The following is an 18,713-nucleotide window of genomic DNA, read 5'->3' as shown; positions in this document are numbered from 1 at the left end:
TACAAGGTTTGTTTTAAAAAGGCACATGCACACAGGAGAATTCATCCCAGCCCTTGTCTCTTAGTCTGATGTGGATTTGCAAAAGTGACATTTTGGAATACACAAGTTTGTCTGGGTAGGTGGTCATGCTGGCTGGGGGATTCTGGGAGTTGTCGTCCAAAAAGGAACTTTCCCCTCTGGTGTGGGACATGCTGCAAGTCTGATTCTGCCGCAGCTACTACAACAGTCTGAGCACAGCGCATGGAAGCATGTAACAACAACAGCAGACCTTCTCTGGTTACTGCTCCTCCCTCCCTTTGATAAAGGGATCCCATTGGTCTGCCTCTGAGCCACTGGTGAGCCTTAGGCCCCCAACCTCTTGCCAATCAGTTCTTGCATTTCACTGGGATCCTGTTTCATAAACTTAGCCTCAGGTTTTGAGCCTCTCTGTGTATGTGTGTGTATATTTTAAAGCATCTGGGAAACTTTAGCATCCAGCGTGTAGACTGCTGCATCCACCTCTCTCCCATCCATCATGCTGCAAAGCCTGCTGCTCTTGATGCTTGCCCTCCTGTGCCTTGGGAATCTGCTCCGACCAAGCATGGGCTGTCAGCTGCCCTCAGACTGGAGACCTCTGAGTGAAAGCTGTCGGGCTGAGCTGGCAGAAATCATTGTCTATGCCAAAGTCTTGGCCCTGCACCAGGACATGTACAGCATGTACAACTATTTGCCCTGGCAGTACGAAGCCACTGATGGAGGGCTCTTCTACTCTGCTGAGATTGAGATGCTGTGCGATCAGGCCTGGGGGAGCATGCTGGAAGTCCCTGCAGGGTCCAGGATGAATTTGACAGGGCTGGGGTATTTCTCCTGCCACTCTCACACTGTCATGCAAGATTACTCCTACTTCTTCTTCCTCAGGTGAGTACATCTACCAAACCCACCACAAACAAGCCCCTCCACCATCTCAGAGCTTAGAAAAGTTTCTTTTTGGACTGCAGGTCCCAGAATCCCCAGCAAGCATGGCCATTCCAAGCTCTGATGTATGTGTCATTGTGTGTTTGTGTTTTTAAATAACTTTCGTGTAGTGTAACAGACACAAATTCAGCAGCAACAATACTGTATGTTCTCAGACATTGTAATAGTAAGAACATCTCAGTAATCTTGACAAATGGGGTGAAGGCACATAACAACAACAACAATGGCAATGTGTGGCCTTCCTGCTGTAGTACTGCAGCTCCTAGCATCTGTCCCACCAGCTATGCTGACTAGGACTAATCTGAAGAGTGGCATGTAGCCCTGGCCCATCCCTAATAAACAACAACTTTACAAGGCAAAACAGTAAATAAATAAATAATAATAATAAACTTTATTCTTATATTTATTCTTTCTGCTGCAGCAATCAAGGTGGCTTACATGATAAGAATATGAAGTATTAGTAGCTCTGTAGTTAGGACAGAAAACCGAAAAATAGTAAGTTGCTTTGTGAAGTTGAAGGCTTTCATGGCCGGCATCCTTAGTATTTTGTGGGTTTTTGGGGCTATATGGCCATGTTCTAGAAGAGTTTGTTCCTGATGTTTTGCCAGCATCTCTGGCTGGCATCTTCAGAGTAATTTGCTTGTTGAATTCATGGTAGGGCTAAGAACAGTTACATGGAGAGCTAGAGTTTTGGATAGCTTGGGCAAAGTGAAATGGAAGATGTCTTTATCATATCACTTCACTTTACAGACAGAAGGGAGAGTATTTCTTTTTTGAATTTCCCTAAACTAAACTAAACTAAAAAAGATTTCCACATCTTATAAAGTTACAAACCAGGGAGAGGTCTGCCCCTCTTGCTGATGAGATAGTAATTGGTTCAATGTTATCCAGTCAGCAACACAGCGGAGTGAGAATTTGAACCCAAGTCTCCCTGCTTCATGTCCAAATGCTTTTACTTTACCCTGCACTCTAGCCCTCCTCCCAGGCTTCCTAGGAGGGTAACATGAAAAATCCTATGTACTGTATGCTGCCTGAACTTCTTGGAGAATAATATGTAGGATCCAAATGCAACCTGCAACATTTAATTGCTTTGCTGTTAATGAAGCCAGCCTACCTAGCTTGCCCAAAAGAGCGACCATAGGTCAAAAGAGCAAAAGGTTCAGATGATTCAGTTGCCAAGAAATGCTATCAGAAGAACAGGCCAGCCACTTGAGCTTGCCTCATGGTATGTAAACTGTAAGTAAACCATTGTATTTGAGTATGTGAAAAATGCCTTTCTGCTGTCAGCGAACAACAACCAGATCTATGGGACATGAATGAGGATTTTCAAGAGTACAGTAGAAGGTTGACCAAAGCTGGGTGAAAGCCAGAGATGTTACAAATGTGTTTTTAAATTGCTTGTTGCAACTATATTTAACAGAAAAAGTTAGTGCTGTAACATTTTGAGTACTGGACACTTTAAATTACAGTTTAAAGATTGTTTCTGACAAGAGATTGTTTTATTTGTAATATATTTTGTTTGGGTTATGTTTGCAATTGAGAAAAAAGTTGAGCACAGTAGGCTGATTTTTCTGCTACAAAGGTTGTATATTTGGAATCAGCTATGTGGTTTGTGTATATTTAATTGGTGCCAGTTTCCATAATTTAATGTCATCAGATAGCCAGTTCCAATGGAATATTTCAACAATTTGGGATGACTCCTGGAAACTAGTGTGTGAATGCTACAAGATGCAGATGTTATATCACAATGGGATGATTTTCTAAGAGTTTGTTTCAAACAAGAAAGTAGTAAGATCATGTGTTTAAAACATTTACCACAGTTTCATTTGTGAAGGAGGTCAGGGCTGCTGTCTTTTCATAGTTCTGTAGAACAGGGGAGGGCTTTGGCCCTCCAGATGTTCAAGACTTTGACTCCCAGAATCCTAGACAACATGGCCAATGACAAGGTCTTATGGGAGTTGTATCCTGAACTAGAGAGAGAGCATGGTGTAGAGGTTTGAGCACTGGAGTACGACTCTGGAGATTGGGGTTCGATTCCATGGTCAGCCATAGAAACCCACTGTGTGACCATGGGTATGTCACATACAGCTGCAGAAAACCCTATGATTCACCTTAGGGTGGTCAAACATCGAAATGACTTGAAGGCACACAACAATAAAGTCCCAAACTATTGAAATCCTATGGTACCCTATCCCTCATTTAGAAAGCAGGGTAAGCGCCGCCTTTTTTCATTTGGTTAACTCACCCATCCAACCTCTCTGTTTTTTGCAACTATTACAAAAGCCCTGTTCTGTTTTGGAACTAGCCACCTGATGGGTGCATGGGGAAAAAACACACACATTGCAAGTAAACTTTATATAGCACAGTGAACAAAAGAGATGCCAGTTTGGATTTATGCTAACTAATCCCTTGCTTCTATTTCCACATGCATTTCTGTGTCCAAGGTGCAATTTATATTTGCCAGCAAAAAAGTAAGTCCACTTAAGCCCAGGCAGAACTTAGAAAGTTGCTATTAAGAAAAATGAATAGAATGATCTGCTGAAACCATCCATAAGTCAGCAGTGGCATAACGAATCGCTCTCTCTCTCTCTGTATGTGCCTTCAAGTCACGTGTCAACTTATGGCAACCCCATGAATTTCATAGCCATCTTTTAGGCAAGGGGTAATGAGAGGTGGTTTTGTCAGAGCCTTCATCAGAAATATATACTACACCACCTGGTATTCCTTGGTGGTCTCCTATGCAAGTGCTAACCAGGGCTGACCCTGCTCAGATTCCAAGATAAATGAGTATAGGATTTTAGTCTTTGGCATTCCTGAAGTATTATTTAGCAACACTGATGTTTCATCTTAGAGATGTTCCCAGGAAATTAATATGCTCTTTAATTATAGTGTTTAAAAGTGCCTATGCAAGTTTTTCATCACTGAAAAGCCACCACTGTCCTAGTAATGTTAAAATATACGATCTGATGGCCAGATGCTAGTGTCCTATAGGTACTAGAGGAGGGTGGGCATCTTTCAAGCTCTGGAAGGCTAAACCCCCACTTTCACTGGAATCACTAGTCCACTGGCATGGGAGACCCTGTGCCCTCTTTGCTACAAAGCACAAACCCCATTGGTGTACTTTGATCTCTTGGGCACATGGTCTCCTTTTTTCTGCCTAAAACCTGGAAGTGACTAGACAGTCACTTTGGATTTTGAAAAAACTTCCTCCACCAAACAACAGGCCAGAGGGGAGATGAGAAAAATAACCCATTGCACTCCCTAGAGACAACTATCTGCTGTTTTGTGGGGCTTTTTTAGTGGAGGGGACATGGGCAGCATGCAAACATGCGAGAGAACCACGGGTGGCACACACATCAGACTGTGGCCACTCTTGTACTAAAGACTGACAAAGTTGAGGAAGGAGATGAATGTTCTTAGGTCAGATTCTGTTAGTAAATGTGTGCAAGCTTCTCACAGGCCTCTTCTATGATGCTGAAGCAGAAGAAATTACAACTTCTGTGAATCTTTTAACTTATATAGCACCTAAGTAGGATGCCGCATGGTGTATTGGTTCGAGCATTGGATTATGATTATGGAGACCAGGGTTTGAACCACCTGGGTTATTTTGGGAAAGTCACATTCTCTCAGTCTCAGAGAAAGGCAAAGGCATGGCAAACCCTCTTTGAGCAAATCTTGCCAAGAAAATCCCATGATAGTTTTGCCTTAGGCTCAGAGGAGATTACCAGACAGGGGATGAAACATCTTTGTACCATCCTTTTCCTATTCTCATGGCGAGATCGCGAGAAGATTTTCATATGACATTATGCTTATCCAGACATTATCCCGTCTAGAAAGAGTGATTGACTGCGATCGTATGAATGACTTTCAAACGATGTTGTGCAGATCCCATCACTGTCCTGTCATTGTCCTGTCACTGAAGTGGCAGTAAAAGGAGTTTATGTTAATGGATTGCCACTTCAATGATGGGACAATAGTGCTGCAATTTGTCAAAGATGGGATAAGGATGGGGGAGCAATCCCATCTTTATCCCATGCCTGTATAATTTCAACTGTGCATCAGAAACAACCTGAAGGCATCAGCAAACAACCAACCAGCTAAATACCCTGAAGTCACCAGAGCGCATCTTTTCTTGGAAGCTAAAGCCACAGAATCATAGAATTATAGAGTTGGACAGGGCTCTCTGGGCCACCTGGTCCAACCCTCAGCTCAGTGCAGAATCTGCACTGAGCATCCCCAGCAGATAGCTGTTTAGCCTCTTTTAAAAGATATCTAGAGAAGGAGACCTTGCCAAATCACTCTCACTGTCAAGAAGTTCCTTCTAATGTTCCTTCTACCCCCCTCCTGTAATTTAAAAGACCTAGTTCTAACCTGAGGCAGTAGAGAACAAGCCTGCACCTTCCACTTTGGGGCAGCCCTTGAGATATTTAAAGAGTGCCATCATGCCCCCTCCAACCCCCATTCTTCTCTTCACCAAGATGAACATGCCCAGTTACTTCAACTTCTCTGTTTTGTTCTCCATCCCTCATATTATTTATGATCCAAAACACACTGCAGATATAATCCAGTTTGAGACCACTTTAACTGTCCTGGCTCAATGGTAAGGAATTCTGGGAACTGTAGTTTTGTAAGACATTTAGCCTTCTCTGACAGAGAGCTCTGGTATCACAATAAACAATAATTCCCAGGAATCCCTAGGACTGAGCCAGGGCAATTAAAGCAGTTTCAAACTGGATTATTTCTGCAGTGTGTTTTGGACATAAGATAGTATTTGCCTTCTTTGCTGCATCTTTGTACTGCTCCTTCATGTTTAACTTATGAACAACAATAATTCCAAGCTCCTTTTATAAGTAGTACTTCTGAGCCAAGCATATCCCATCCTATATCTCTTCATCTGGTTTTTAGTCAGGTCGTATTACTACTTAGATGTGGGACCACCAAGGAATCAAGGTGCTGTAGGCTGTATTTCAGAGGAAGACAATGGCAAACCATCTCTGAGTATTCTTCGCATAGGAAACCTCTGTGAAATGTATAGGATCAGTATAAGTTGACAGGTGATTTGAAGGTGCATGAGCACATGTGCATGCATGCACATCTACACACACACGCACACACAGTGTCAAATACAAAAGGTGGCATAGTGAATTATTTCAATGCAGAAGCCATTTTTCATATCTCTTAAGTCAATGGGATATACTTCTGAACCAGAGCACAGTTTCCATTCAAGCTGAGTCTTGATTCTCAAACATACAGAAGGGAAGAATGAGGAAGCTGTGGCCCTTTATAATGTGTTGGATTCTAGTTCCCATCAGCCTGAGCTAGCATGGCCAATGGCCCACAGCACTGAGTGGGCCACTGGATCTCTATCACTGCCAGGAGACTATGCTGCGAGGCCATGTTGAAGCAAGTGCTTAAACTTTCTTCCTGTCCAAGTCCAACATCTTGTCAACAGCTCTCTAGGTTGACTTTTCAAAATGTGGGTCTGTTCTGTCACATATAAAGAGAGAGATGGGACAGATTTTAAGAGCAGAGGGCTGTGCAGATGAAAGGTGCTGAACCTATTCCTCCCTGCAGCCTCTTCCCCTTTGGAGTGTTTCAGAAGATAGAAAACAATTTTTTAGGTGGGGTGAAAAACTATGGAGTGGCATGTGTGGGGGGAGGATGGTTGGTGGCTCTGATATCAGTGGGCCAGTGAATCCATTCCAGTTTTTCAGTCCAAACTTTAAAGTTAAAGCAGCTTCTCCCCACTCCCCCCCCCATTGACTGCTTGGTTGGCCCACCAGTTTCCAAGAGGTGTCATTGTAGCCACCATCACATCTAATTTCAGCATCAGTACCAATGAACCTTTCTTTTGAAGACACAGTAGCTTAAGCGGCATGTCTTGGAGACATTGCTGTGAAAACCCCACATTGCTGTTTTACTCCACATTTCTTTCAGAGGCCCAAACAGGTGCACTTTATCTTGACTAGTACACATCAGGCATGTGTTTATTTCTATAGATCACAGCCCTCTCCCCCATTGCTTGGATCTGAACTGGAAAAAAAAGTAACTCAGTGCATTACCTCCTTGGGCACTTACCAAATTCTCCTTTCAAACTCAACCAAACAGGAACAAGGTAGGTCCATGTGAAGATTCACAAAAGGAAAACAATACTATTTGAGTAGTATCAACATCTTTTGGGAAAAGAATGTGCAAGATTTCAAAGTACATGTTAACATTCATCAAACTGTACAGAACATCTCCTTGACATAAAATATGCAATCTCCTCTCCCCTGCATTTGGTCCATCTTTACCAGTGCTTGGATAAGTTACATTTTTGGACTTCAAATCCTGGAACACCTTAGCTAGCATGGCCATAATAGTTGAGCAATTCTGGGAGCCATCGTCTAAATAAAGTAACTCTCTCAAGCTCTTATCTCCATCACCTTGCTAAACATGACTGCATGGGATTCCTCTAATAATGTCTCATCCTGGTTCCCTCCCATTTGAGCACTAACCCTGGAGTCATGAGCAGTAGTTAAGACATCCTAACCTGATCTCACTTCTCACACATTTCCAGAAGGATGTGAAGCCATGCTGCAGTTACCTCACATCCTGGTATACTTTTGGCCTATGATCTATAATTGGATGCATGTTAAATACTCTTAAAATTGGCTGTCAGAAAAGTCCCATTATTGTCTTGTTTTGTGCCACCCTTTAGGGCAATATTGCCATCCTGCAAATTTGGATTAGAAGTCTTCCACATCAAACATCTCTAAAATCAACATTTGTAATCAAAAAACCGTTCATGATTTTCATCTGTTTTACCCCAGAGGGGAAAGGGATGCACTGAAATAATTTATGAGATTATTTTAGAAACTCTTATACCAAATAGTTTTAAAAACAAACACATTTTAAAACATGATTTTTTTCCACTTTGCTTCATAGCTCAAAAGAAGCTGTGAAGAAGTGACAGTAGCCTGTGTACATTTCTCCAAAAAGCTTACTTCAAAAACATAAACTGGAAGGGAGTGTTAATATAATATTAAATCCTAGGAAGCATTAAGGCATGGTCCTGTCCTCCTACATAAGTTATGCGTACTTGAGTAAGGCTTGCCCAGAACGTTTTGCTGGCTGAGGTGAAGGACAAGATGATAGCCCTTCTCATCTGAGGTACAGAACAAATTGGATTGAAAATTGACATTTAATTCAAGGCTGGCAGTGGAGATGTGTCCTTCATCACACCCTCTGGGGCAGCAGGGTCATTTAGACAGTACAGATATGCCATGTAGTATATATAGCGCTGTCCTTCCACTAGAAGGAACAGCCAGAAATCCAGGAGGAATAGTTGGGAAGTTGCTGTCTGCTCTTAGCATGTGTTGCCTGAAACAATCATCTCACTCTGCCTAATGGTAGGGCTGGTCCTGGACTAGAGTAGCCTCTACTGAGCTCATAGAAACAAAGGCCTTATTATCACAGTTAAGTGTATTGCAGTGAGTCTGCCACAGCTGCAGGCTGATTTGCTAAGGAAAGGTGTATATTATGCTGTACAGAGGGTCCAAAAGATCATGATATAAGGAACTTAACCATTATCTCTGCTTTCCCCTTTCAGAATGGATGAGAATTACAACCTCCTTCCACATGGAGTAAATTTCCAGGATGCCATCTTTCCAGATACCCAGGAAAACAGACGGATGTTTTCCAGTCTTTTCCAGTTTTCCAACTGCACTCAAGGGCAACATGCCATAAGCTTCTCCAGTGACTGGGAGATTCAAGAGGATAACAGAGTAAGGTTATTTTGTTTTACTGGGGACAGTTCTCCAGATTCCGCCTCAACGTTAGGAGAAACTTCCTGACAGTAAGGGCTTTTCGACAGTGGAACACACTCCCTCAGAGTGTAGTGGAATCTTCTTCCTTGGAGGTCTTTAAACAGAGGCTGGATGGTCATCTGTCAGGGATGCTTTGATTGAGAGTTCCTGCATAGCAGGGGATTGGATTGGAAGGCCCTTGTGGTCTCTTCCAACTCTATGATTCTATGTTTCTATGAAAGCTGACCTATGTTCAGATCAGCCAATAGTGCCTTTTTACTTGCAAAGTTTGGGACAACAACAGTTACATTTTTTATGCTAGAGCATCCAGAAACCCCAGCTATCATGACCAATGGCTTTGAGGATGGAGGATTCTGGATGTTATAGTAAAAAACAAACAAACAAAAAAACAAACTCTAACTTTTCTAAGCTTTTCTTGATCATGAAAGCTTTGTTTGAAAGTGGCATCATATTGGTAAACTTCCACAGTATCTCCTAAGGCACAAAGTGTGAACAAAATGAATGGGATGGTGCCAGTCTTTCCTTTTACGACCTTCCCCTCATTATAGCTGGCGCCAAGTACTGCAGCCTTGAGGACCACAGATGTCTCACATATTTTTAATCAACATGTTTTCCAAATGGAGATATCAGTTGTGGGAATGTTTACATCCTCTGATTTTGGTACACTTTTCTTCCTTGTCAGATGAAAGAATACTCTGAAACAGTAATGAGAAACTCTTGCGTGTAATTTTGGTGGAAGAGGAATGGTTGGATTAGGCTTACTTGTACTTATTTTAAGTATACTTATTTTATGTATATTCCTATTTGTCAATTATATAGCACCATCAATGCAGGAGGATATTTATGGTGCAGGGTGAAAAGGCAGTCCCCTGCCCCAAGGAACTCACAGTCTTAAAATATAGACAGGCTTTATATGGAGAGGAAAAGGTATTGGATGCTTTCACATGAGGCCTCCATGCATAGAATTGTGTGTTTGTGTGATATTTGTAGTCTTCTGTTTGCAAACCTCCTGTGTTTTCCCACTGCTCTTTCTATTTACTTTCTTATCACAGAAAATCCATTAAGGAGAAAAGATGGACTAGGTCTACAATGTCATTTGAGTGGTAGTACTAGAAACAGACCATGGAAAAGTTAGTTTGGATTACAGCTTCCGGCAACCTTCAGCTAGCATGGCCATTGATGATATTGGAGTGTGTGCATTTGTTTGGGAAATGTAATCCCAAACAAGTAAGAGTTCCAAGCTCTGGTTAGGACTTATCTGTCTGGAAGCATCCATTGTTGGCACACTGAATTCATAGCAAATCGAAGTATTAATTTTTTCAATTATTTCCCATCCCACCACCCTGGAGGGAACTTTGCCACTGGGATGCAACAGACTCTTATGTACAAGCCATGAATCAGCCCCATTAACTCAAGTAATAGAAGGCACATGTCAAAACTCCCAGTGGCAATACTAGAAACTGAGAAGCAAATGTGTTACAAGCTAAGTTGCAGCTGTCTTGCCCCCTGACCTCTTGCAGCTGTGAGTAGATTATAGAGTACAGAGACGGCTGTTTGAATTGATATTTAAATAGTGATTCTTGAGAACATACTTGCAGTTCTTAAAGCGCAGAGGTCATACTCATTTTACATGTGAAAACATTTCCTTCAGAAATGCCTACAGCCCATATCCAGAGTTGCTTTTCTTGTTTAAAGTATATAAGAATATTTTCGTGCAGATGTTTTCAAAGTGAATTCCATCCATGAATTACTATAGGAAGTAGCTGTATCAGATTCCACAGTGGTAGGTCTATGTAATGAAGTGTAGAATTTAGAGGTTGGTAGCTATGTGGAACTTCCCCATTCAAATGCACTGTGAAAATGCTTCATGCTAGCCAGGATGCAGTGGGGTGGCTCATAGGAAAATCTGAATGTGTTGCTTCTGTCAGCAGAATTAGGAATATAGTACATTCCAAACCTGCTGAAAAACCCTCTGGAGTAGGTTTTTAGATGGCAGGGACAAGAGGACAAGAAGAAATGTGGGTGCTGGTATGACATTAGACTTCTTTCACTGATTGTTTTGCATCATTCCGTTTTGGCGGAGATCCACCGGGATTATGGTAAACTATAGTAAAGAACTAATCTGCTTGCATTTATCAGAGAGCTTGTCAGAGAAGCAGTAAGGAGAAACACTCTCTAGGTTGTTTGCATGCTCTCTCAGTGTATACGCACGCTGGCATAGTGTTGGAGTGTGTGAGAGACCTTCACATTTCAGGATGGAACTACACCCAGAACCATGAAGAAAGTTTTTCCATTACATTTTCCATATGCAGATCCTTATCATTAAAAGATGTCGCAAGTAGCATAAAATCATGTTCTGAAGTACAAGGGACGTTAAGTTCCATGAACCTGATTCTTTACCATGTGTTTAGGATTTAAATTGCCAACTGACCAAAATAGAAAATATGTTTGTCTGGTTTTTCGTGACCTCTGGAGAAGTTATTTCATCCACATTCATATGAAACTTTCCTTAGCTCTTATACAAATCTACTGTGCAATTCAAACTTGGAATTTTGTGCACAGATTGTGTATGTGTGTGTGCGCCCCCCCAGGCATATCTGACTTAGGGTGGTGCTAAGGCAAACGTACCATGGGGTTTTCTTGGCAAAGTTTGCTCAGAGGGGGTTTGCCAATGGCTTCCTCTGAGGATGGGAGAGTGTGACTTGACCAATGTCACCCAGTTGGTTTCCATGGTTTAGTGGGGATATGCACCCTGATCTTCAGAGTCTTAGTCCAACACTCAAACTACTACATGACACTTGCACAGTTCTGGTCATCACACATTCCAAGCGATACTGTAGACATGGGACACCAAAATAATCATGGGAGTGAAAAGCTCCACTATAAGGAAAGTTGCGACATTTTGGAGTGATTCACTTTAAAACAAAGATAAGAGTAGACACGAAAGAATTATATACAATTATGCATAGTGTGGTACATTTGGACAGAAAGCATTTCCTCCCTTCCCTCTCATAATACTAAAACCTAGGGCCATCCAATGAGAGTATAATGTGGGAGATTCAGACCAAAGAAAAACAAATATTTCTTTAACTCTGGAATTGTTTCTGCAGGATGTGACAGTGGCCATCCACTTGGATGGCTCTAGAAAAGTATTAGAGAAAAGGATAAATGACATGTCTTTCTCTGGCTACTCATCATGATGGCTGTATACTGCCTCCAGGACCAGAAACAGTATGCCTCTGGATGTCAGTTCTCGAGACACAGAGGAAGAAGAACGTAGCTCTCCTGTCCGGATTTGCTGCTTCCCACCACCATCTGGTTTTGGAAAAAATCAGAGGCTGAACTTGAGAAGGCTTTTAATCTGAACCTGCAGATATTTTGAGATAACTATGCCAGCCCATCTGAATAAAAGTTGCTGAAGTCTGGAATTTTTGGCATAGTACAGTCTACCCAAAAATGGCGGTCTGCAGGTGCCCATTTTAACTCTGGAGGGATGCCACAGCTGCCAAACAGTGCAATGTCCCTGCGGAGTAAAAAGAACACGGTACTTCCAGGTCTCCTTGCAGCGCCTGGGTTATGCAGCGAGTGTGCCACTGGCACACTCATGATATAATGGACGTGCAGCAACGTGCAGATCCTATGTGTCCCTTAGGTAAAGATGGCAGTGCCCATGTGGACAGTACGCCACCATCATGCTGCCGCTCTGACATACTAGGATTCCGGTGCAGTTGCGGCGCAGTCTGGAACCCTAGTATCGCCACCACCATGCCCCTTTCAGCCCATCTGTCTCAGGCCTTTGACAGCTTAATAATGTTTCAAATTCAAATGCCCACCACAAAGCTCACTAGATGAAACTTGAACCAGTTACAATCTCTCAATTTACCTCACAAGACGATTGTGAGGATTATATGCAATTCAGGTGCCCCAACAGTTGCTTTTGCTAACTGGAAGGTCAGGAGTTCTTTTGACCCAATCCGGGAGCTGGGTAACAGGGAAGAGAATCTTCTCCTTTGCTTTTGCTTGTACTTCTTCCAACTACTTCTGCCTCTCATATGAAGAACTATAGCAGTAGAGCAAGGTATTATTTGTAAAGCCCCTATAATAAACGTCTAATCCCACAGAAGCCCTTATTTGTGTGATCAGCATAGTTTTTAGATAAGGGAGCTGCTGAGCTTTTGAAAATGGATTTGTAGCAACCTGCTACTCTTTTCATGGGTTTCTTCCACATGCAATCTTATAATCCCAATTGAAGATCTCTTTGTTCATTTACTTGTCATCCTGTGTGTGTTGTGGGGAGGGGGGGGGTGTGAGCTTTTTGCTGGCTTCTCTCCAGGATGGATTTGAGAGGAGATAACATACATTATAAGTGTGGCTGTGTTCTTTTCTTTAGTAGCTGCTTTTTAAAAAACAGATGTTTGGCTGTGATGTTTCCCCAAGGACTCTAACTGTACCTGTGTGTGTGTGTGTGTGCAGATGGGTTGATTATGCAGTAGGCTAAGGACTGAAGGGGAGAATACAAAGAGAACTGGATACTTCACAGTAATAATAATGACAAAATGTTTCACAGATGTGATCATGCCACTAACTTTTATGCATGTTAGCTTCATGTACATCCTTGGGGGATATAACTCTCTTCAGCTTTTTGTAAGCAATGGCTACGAAAACAATGTACTGTAGAGAGGTGGCTCAAGTTTGAAATGAAACTTAGCATACGAGCAAAGCTTTGGGTAGAAGGGTAGGTTCAGATTTGTGTATGTGTATGTGATGTGTATATATATGAAAATGCTGTATGTCATAGAGGTGTTTGTAGGCAAGGAACATGCAGAATTTTGGAAGGACAGGGACTATGGAATTATGATGAGGGAAGAACATTTTAGTTTGTTGTTGTTGTTGTTGTTGTTGTTTATTTGGTAGAGAAAGTGAAATAGCACAGAAAAAAATGATAGCTACAGAGCATATAGTGTGAAAAGCAGAAGGCCTTAAACATTCAGCATTTCCCTTTTTATCCAAAGTTTTAAATACAGTAAGAACTACAGAAATTATAAGAAAGAAAAGAAAAGAACAGATTAAAGAACAAAAGCAAAGAAAGGACAACTTCTGATCTTCCTTTCAGCAATTATATACTGATGTAGTCATTTAGATTTCACTCTCTACTAGTACAACAAATTCTCTTCTTTCAATAACCTATTCTTTCCAATCTCCAAAGCCAAGAGTTACCAAATCATTTTTTTTTTCTTTCTTGTTTTTTGCAAAAAGTTCTGTAAGGGCTTTCTAGTTTTTGAAAAGTGTTACTGATATTTTGTCATTCCTGTTGTGTGCCTTCAAGTCATTTCTGACTTATGGCGACCTTAAGCCTAACCATTTTATCACCCTATCTGTTCAGTTTGTATGCAGAAAAGCTGGACATAGAGCAGCTTTAGACACAGGAGAAGGAAGAGTGAAAATAGGAAGGAACATCAATAATCTAAGATCTGGAGACGATATTATACTACTAGTGGACAGCATCATAGACTTGCAACAGTTACTAAAGAATGTCAAAGAAGAAACCACAAAGGCGGGCCTAATGTTAAACATAAACAAAACAAAAACAATGACCATGGAGGATTTACATAAATACAACCTAAATAATGAGGAAATCGAAATAGTTAAAGAATTCCCACACCTTGGATCAAGCATCGATGAGAACGGAGACTGCAGTCAAAAAATCAGAAGATTAGGAATGAGAAGAGCAGCTATGAAAGAAATAGACAAAATCCTAAAGTGTAAAGATATACAGCTGTACACTGAAGTTAGAATCGTCCATTGTATTCCCCATTACCATGTATGGCTGTGAGAGCTGGACAGTGAAGAAAACAGATAGGAAGAAAATTAATTCATTTGAGGTGTGGTGCAGGAGAAGAATGCAGAGGATACCATGACTGGCCAACAAGACAAACAATTGGGCCTTAAAACAGTCCAAGACTGAACTCTCCTTGAAAGCTAAAATGATTAAATTGAGGCTGTTGTACTTTGGCCACATCCTGAGAAAGCACGGCTCATTAGAAAAGACAATGATGCTGAGGAAGGTAGAGGGCAGTAGAAAGAGAGGAAGACCACATGCCAGATGGATAGATTCAATAAGGGAGACTGTGATCCTGAGCCTACAGGACCTGAGCAGAGAGGTAGAGGGTAGGGGGGCTTGGAGATATCTCATTCACAGGTCGCCATGAGTTGTTGAGGTTGACTCAAAGGCAGCTAACAACAACAAACACTGTGAACCTATCATGGGCTTTTCTTGACAAGTTTATTCAGAGGGGGCTTGCCATTGCCATCTTCTGAGGCTGAGAGAGTGTGACTTGGGTGACCTCCAGTGTGCTTCCATGGCTGAAATGGATTCAAATTCTGGTCTCCAGAGTCCTAGGCTGCATCCAAACTGTAAAAACAATCCAGGTCGACACCACTTTACCTGCCATGGCTTAATGCTATGGAACTCTGGGAACTGTATTTTTGTGAGACATTTAGCTTTCTCTGTCAGAGAGCTCTGGTGCCACAACAAACTACAATTCCCAGAATTACATAGCATTGAGCCATGGCAGTCAAAGTGGTGTCAACCCGGATTATTTCTGGATGCAGCCCTAGTCAAAAGCTGAATTAACTATACCACATTGACATTCTCTAATGAAACATGACATTATTTATTTATTTATTTATTTATTTATTTTTATATGCCACCTTTCTCCCAGAGTGGGATCCAAGGCAGCTTCCAGTTCTGCTATGTCTGTTCACCCATCATAGGTAATGCCGAATTCTTTCATTTTTGCACATACAACAATATTACTGTCATGGTCATATATTGAGGTAATCTTCCATGGGTCTTCTCCAGCTGTACATCCAACAGTACCAAAACAAAACAAAACAATTCCAGTTTCAACCTAATAGTAGTTTTTAAAATCCTCTGCATCAATTTATGTATTTGAATCCAAAATTTTGTAGCTTTTTCATAAGTCAACCACATATGATAAAATTTCCTTTCATGTTGTTCATATTTCCAAATATACATTAGAAACAACTTTATACATTAATCTAGACAATCTCTCTGGTGTCATATACCAACAATTCATCATTTTATAGAAATTCTCTTTTAGGTCACAGCACACTGTAAGTTTCAATTCCTTCAACCACATATTTTCCAGTTGATCTATCTGTATGTTGTAACCAAAATCCTTAGCTCATTTTACCATAGATTCTTTAACTTGCTCTTTTTCCATTTCAAATTTCAACAAAAAATTATGCATTTTAGCAATCACATGTTCACCATCTGTACACAATTGCATTTTGAATTCTGACTTATTTCACTTAGAACCATAACTTTTTTATCCATTTTAAAACTTTCTGATAACTGTAAGAAAGAAAACCACTGAAAACGATGTCTCCCTACTACTGGCTGCTCTTTTGATTTAATTTTCTATTCCTCTTGACAAACCTCTAAAAGGCCATCTTACATTACACATTGTTTTTCTTCTATAAAAAGTTTCTTGCGCCGAAATCCAAAAAGCCTGAATGTCTCACAAAACCACAGTTTCCAGAATTCCCTATCATTGAGCAAGGGCAATTAAAGGAAGTTTAAGTGGTCTCAAACTGAATTATTTCTGCATTGTGTTTTGGATCTAATTCATTGCTCAATAATGATACTGGTCTGTAGTTTTTTGTTGATGTCAGATCCTGATCTTCTTTAGGTATTGATGCTATATTAGCCTCTTTGTAACTATCAGTCTAGAGTTTTTCTTATATGGCGAATCTGGGAGAAGTGCATCATTTTTTGGAAATATCCCGTCTCTGTCCCTTTGTTCATCTAAATCCAAATCATGAATCAATCCTCAAGAACTCTCTGGCTCAAATTTGGTCTGTTTTGGAGGACCAGACTTCTGAATCTGGTTGACTCATCCTGATTTGGTTCTAGATTAAGGATTCATTAGATTCTGAAGCAACCTCCTAACACATATTCATTCTATAATCCAGTCCGCTGAATGAAACATTCGTGTCCTTCAGCTTTCTTGTAAGGTCATTGAGCCCTATTCCTCAGTAAATATATGTGGCTCTGATCAGCTTGCTGAACCTTTGCCCTCTCCCTTGATCTTTTATGCCACTATCCTCTGGTTTAGAAGCCATGCACTGCGACTTTTCATAGTCATTGATGGCACCATTTATAGCAACTTACATTGCCTTACTCATCTGGACTTCTGTCTAATTGATGAATGTATCTCTCTGTGCCTCTAAGAGGCTGTCCTGGTTGGAAAGGAAGAACATCTTTCAAGTATGTTATGTTTCAAAGGAAGAGGTTAGGCTGGTCCTTCCACATGCCTAGGCAATACACCATTGGACAAGTCACCAGGCCAAGCTTGAAAGCTTTTCTTTCTTTTATTTTGCTTGACAGGCATGCTGAGAACTAAGCCCATTTCATAAATATGCTAATGGCCTTACTGATGTTCTTTTGTCATCTTAACTAAACAAACTTGGCTAATGTGCTATTCATAAGGTCAAGGGTCCAGTGCATTCATGCACAGCAGTCTTAGGAAGTCCTCAGATTTCACAAAAGTAAAAGCCTTGGAAAACACAAGGCCTTTTGAGCCTCCTGGAGACCAGGCCCTGCAATAATATAATTCTAGCAAAATAGCTGATATTAGTGAGATAACTACCTCCATTAGCAGAAAAGGGCACATCTTTATAACTTCATCATTCTGATATGATGTGAAGCACTGTCTGAAATGTGTCTTTTGTATCTGCCAATAAGAGATGTCTCTTTACTATAAATGCAGTCAGATAGCTCTCAGTGCTAACTGAAATGAATCCTTGCCATCTCCGTCCTTTCAAGATGTTGCATCTGCCAGGTGATGCCACAAAGGTCCCATTGATTGGGTTTCAGCAGCTTCATATCCTCCTCAGCTCGGTTTGGTTGGGCCTCTAACTTTCTCAATTATTCTTCTTCACTGAACCTCTGGTTTTCTCATACCACATGCCATGAATTGGGCCTTTAATGTACCCCAGTTTGGGCTGTACATGCCCATATGGGCATATATGATTTGATTTCTAGATACTTAATAACTAGCAGCTGAATGCAACACTGGCCTATACTGAAAGGCTTTGTGTACTGGCTCATTTTTGCATGTGCATGTAATCACAATGCTGCAAACATTACTGGAGTTCACAGCAGAACACTGTTATGAAATCATGTTCATACTTTTTTGGGAACTCTTTTGTTCATCCTTGACTACCTCTCTAATATTTTGCTCCACTGACTTTAATGGAACAATTGGATTTTGGACTGCTAGCATAAATTTAAAGAGTACTCATACTATAACCAAAAAGTACAATCCAAAGAAAACATGATTTATTTCAATGAAAATTGTTTAATATTTTCTGGATTCTGGCCACTGTGCATGACAGCTATTCTCAATGATTCCTCACAAGCTATGGTACAGTGTCAAAGTCAAGTAGGGACACTGACATAAAACATATGACATATTTTCCTCTCTCTTTCATAGGTGTGTAGAATATAATCTCAGAATATATCAGAAATAGCATAATTTTCATTTGGATCTTTCAGTAATTTACCATGTTGCTCCTGTTTAACCCACTTCAAACTTTCCACTTAAACATTAGAAAGAACTTCCTGATGGTAAGATCTGTTTGAGAGTGGAACACACTCCCTCAAAGAGTATGGAGTCTCCTTCTTTGGAGGTCTTTAAACAGAGGCTGGATGGCCATCTGTCAGGAATACTTTGATTGTGTCTTTCTGGATGTCAGGGGTTTGAAATGGATGGCCTTTGTGGTCTCTTCCAGTTCTATGATTCTATATATTCCTTATCCATTGTACATCACTGGTGGCAAAACTCTGGCCTTCTGAATATTTTGGACTACAGCTCCAACAATCAGTTATCATTGGCCTAAAGTTGGGCTAATGGTAGTTTTTAA

The 18,713-nt window shown here is 41.0% G+C and overlaps 1 protein-coding gene across 1 annotated transcript in view; it reads left to right on the top strand.

Moving 5' to 3' along the window:
• The first annotated feature begins 402 nt into the window (after positions 1-402).
• CCDC3 (coiled-coil domain containing 3) overlaps positions 403-18,713 on the top strand; it is a 71,780-nt gene continuing 53,469 nt past the window's right edge. Inside the window, exons 1-2 of the mRNA XM_042469146.1 lie at positions 403-897; positions 8,546-8,720. Coding sequence (XP_042325080.1) covers positions 515-897; positions 8,546-8,720 — 558 coding nt within the window. The 5' untranslated portion in view covers positions 403-514. The remainder of the gene's footprint in view (positions 898-8,545; positions 8,721-18,713) is intronic.

This window comes from Sceloporus undulatus, chromosome 5 (genome assembly GCF_019175285.1).
Source record: "Sceloporus undulatus isolate JIND9_A2432 ecotype Alabama chromosome 5, SceUnd_v1.1, whole genome shotgun sequence".
Classification (NCBI taxonomy): Eukaryota; Metazoa; Chordata; class Lepidosauria; order Squamata; family Phrynosomatidae; genus Sceloporus; species Sceloporus undulatus.
The sequence above is the reverse complement of the archived record's forward strand: the minus strand, read 5'-3'. Positions and strand labels throughout refer to the sequence as shown.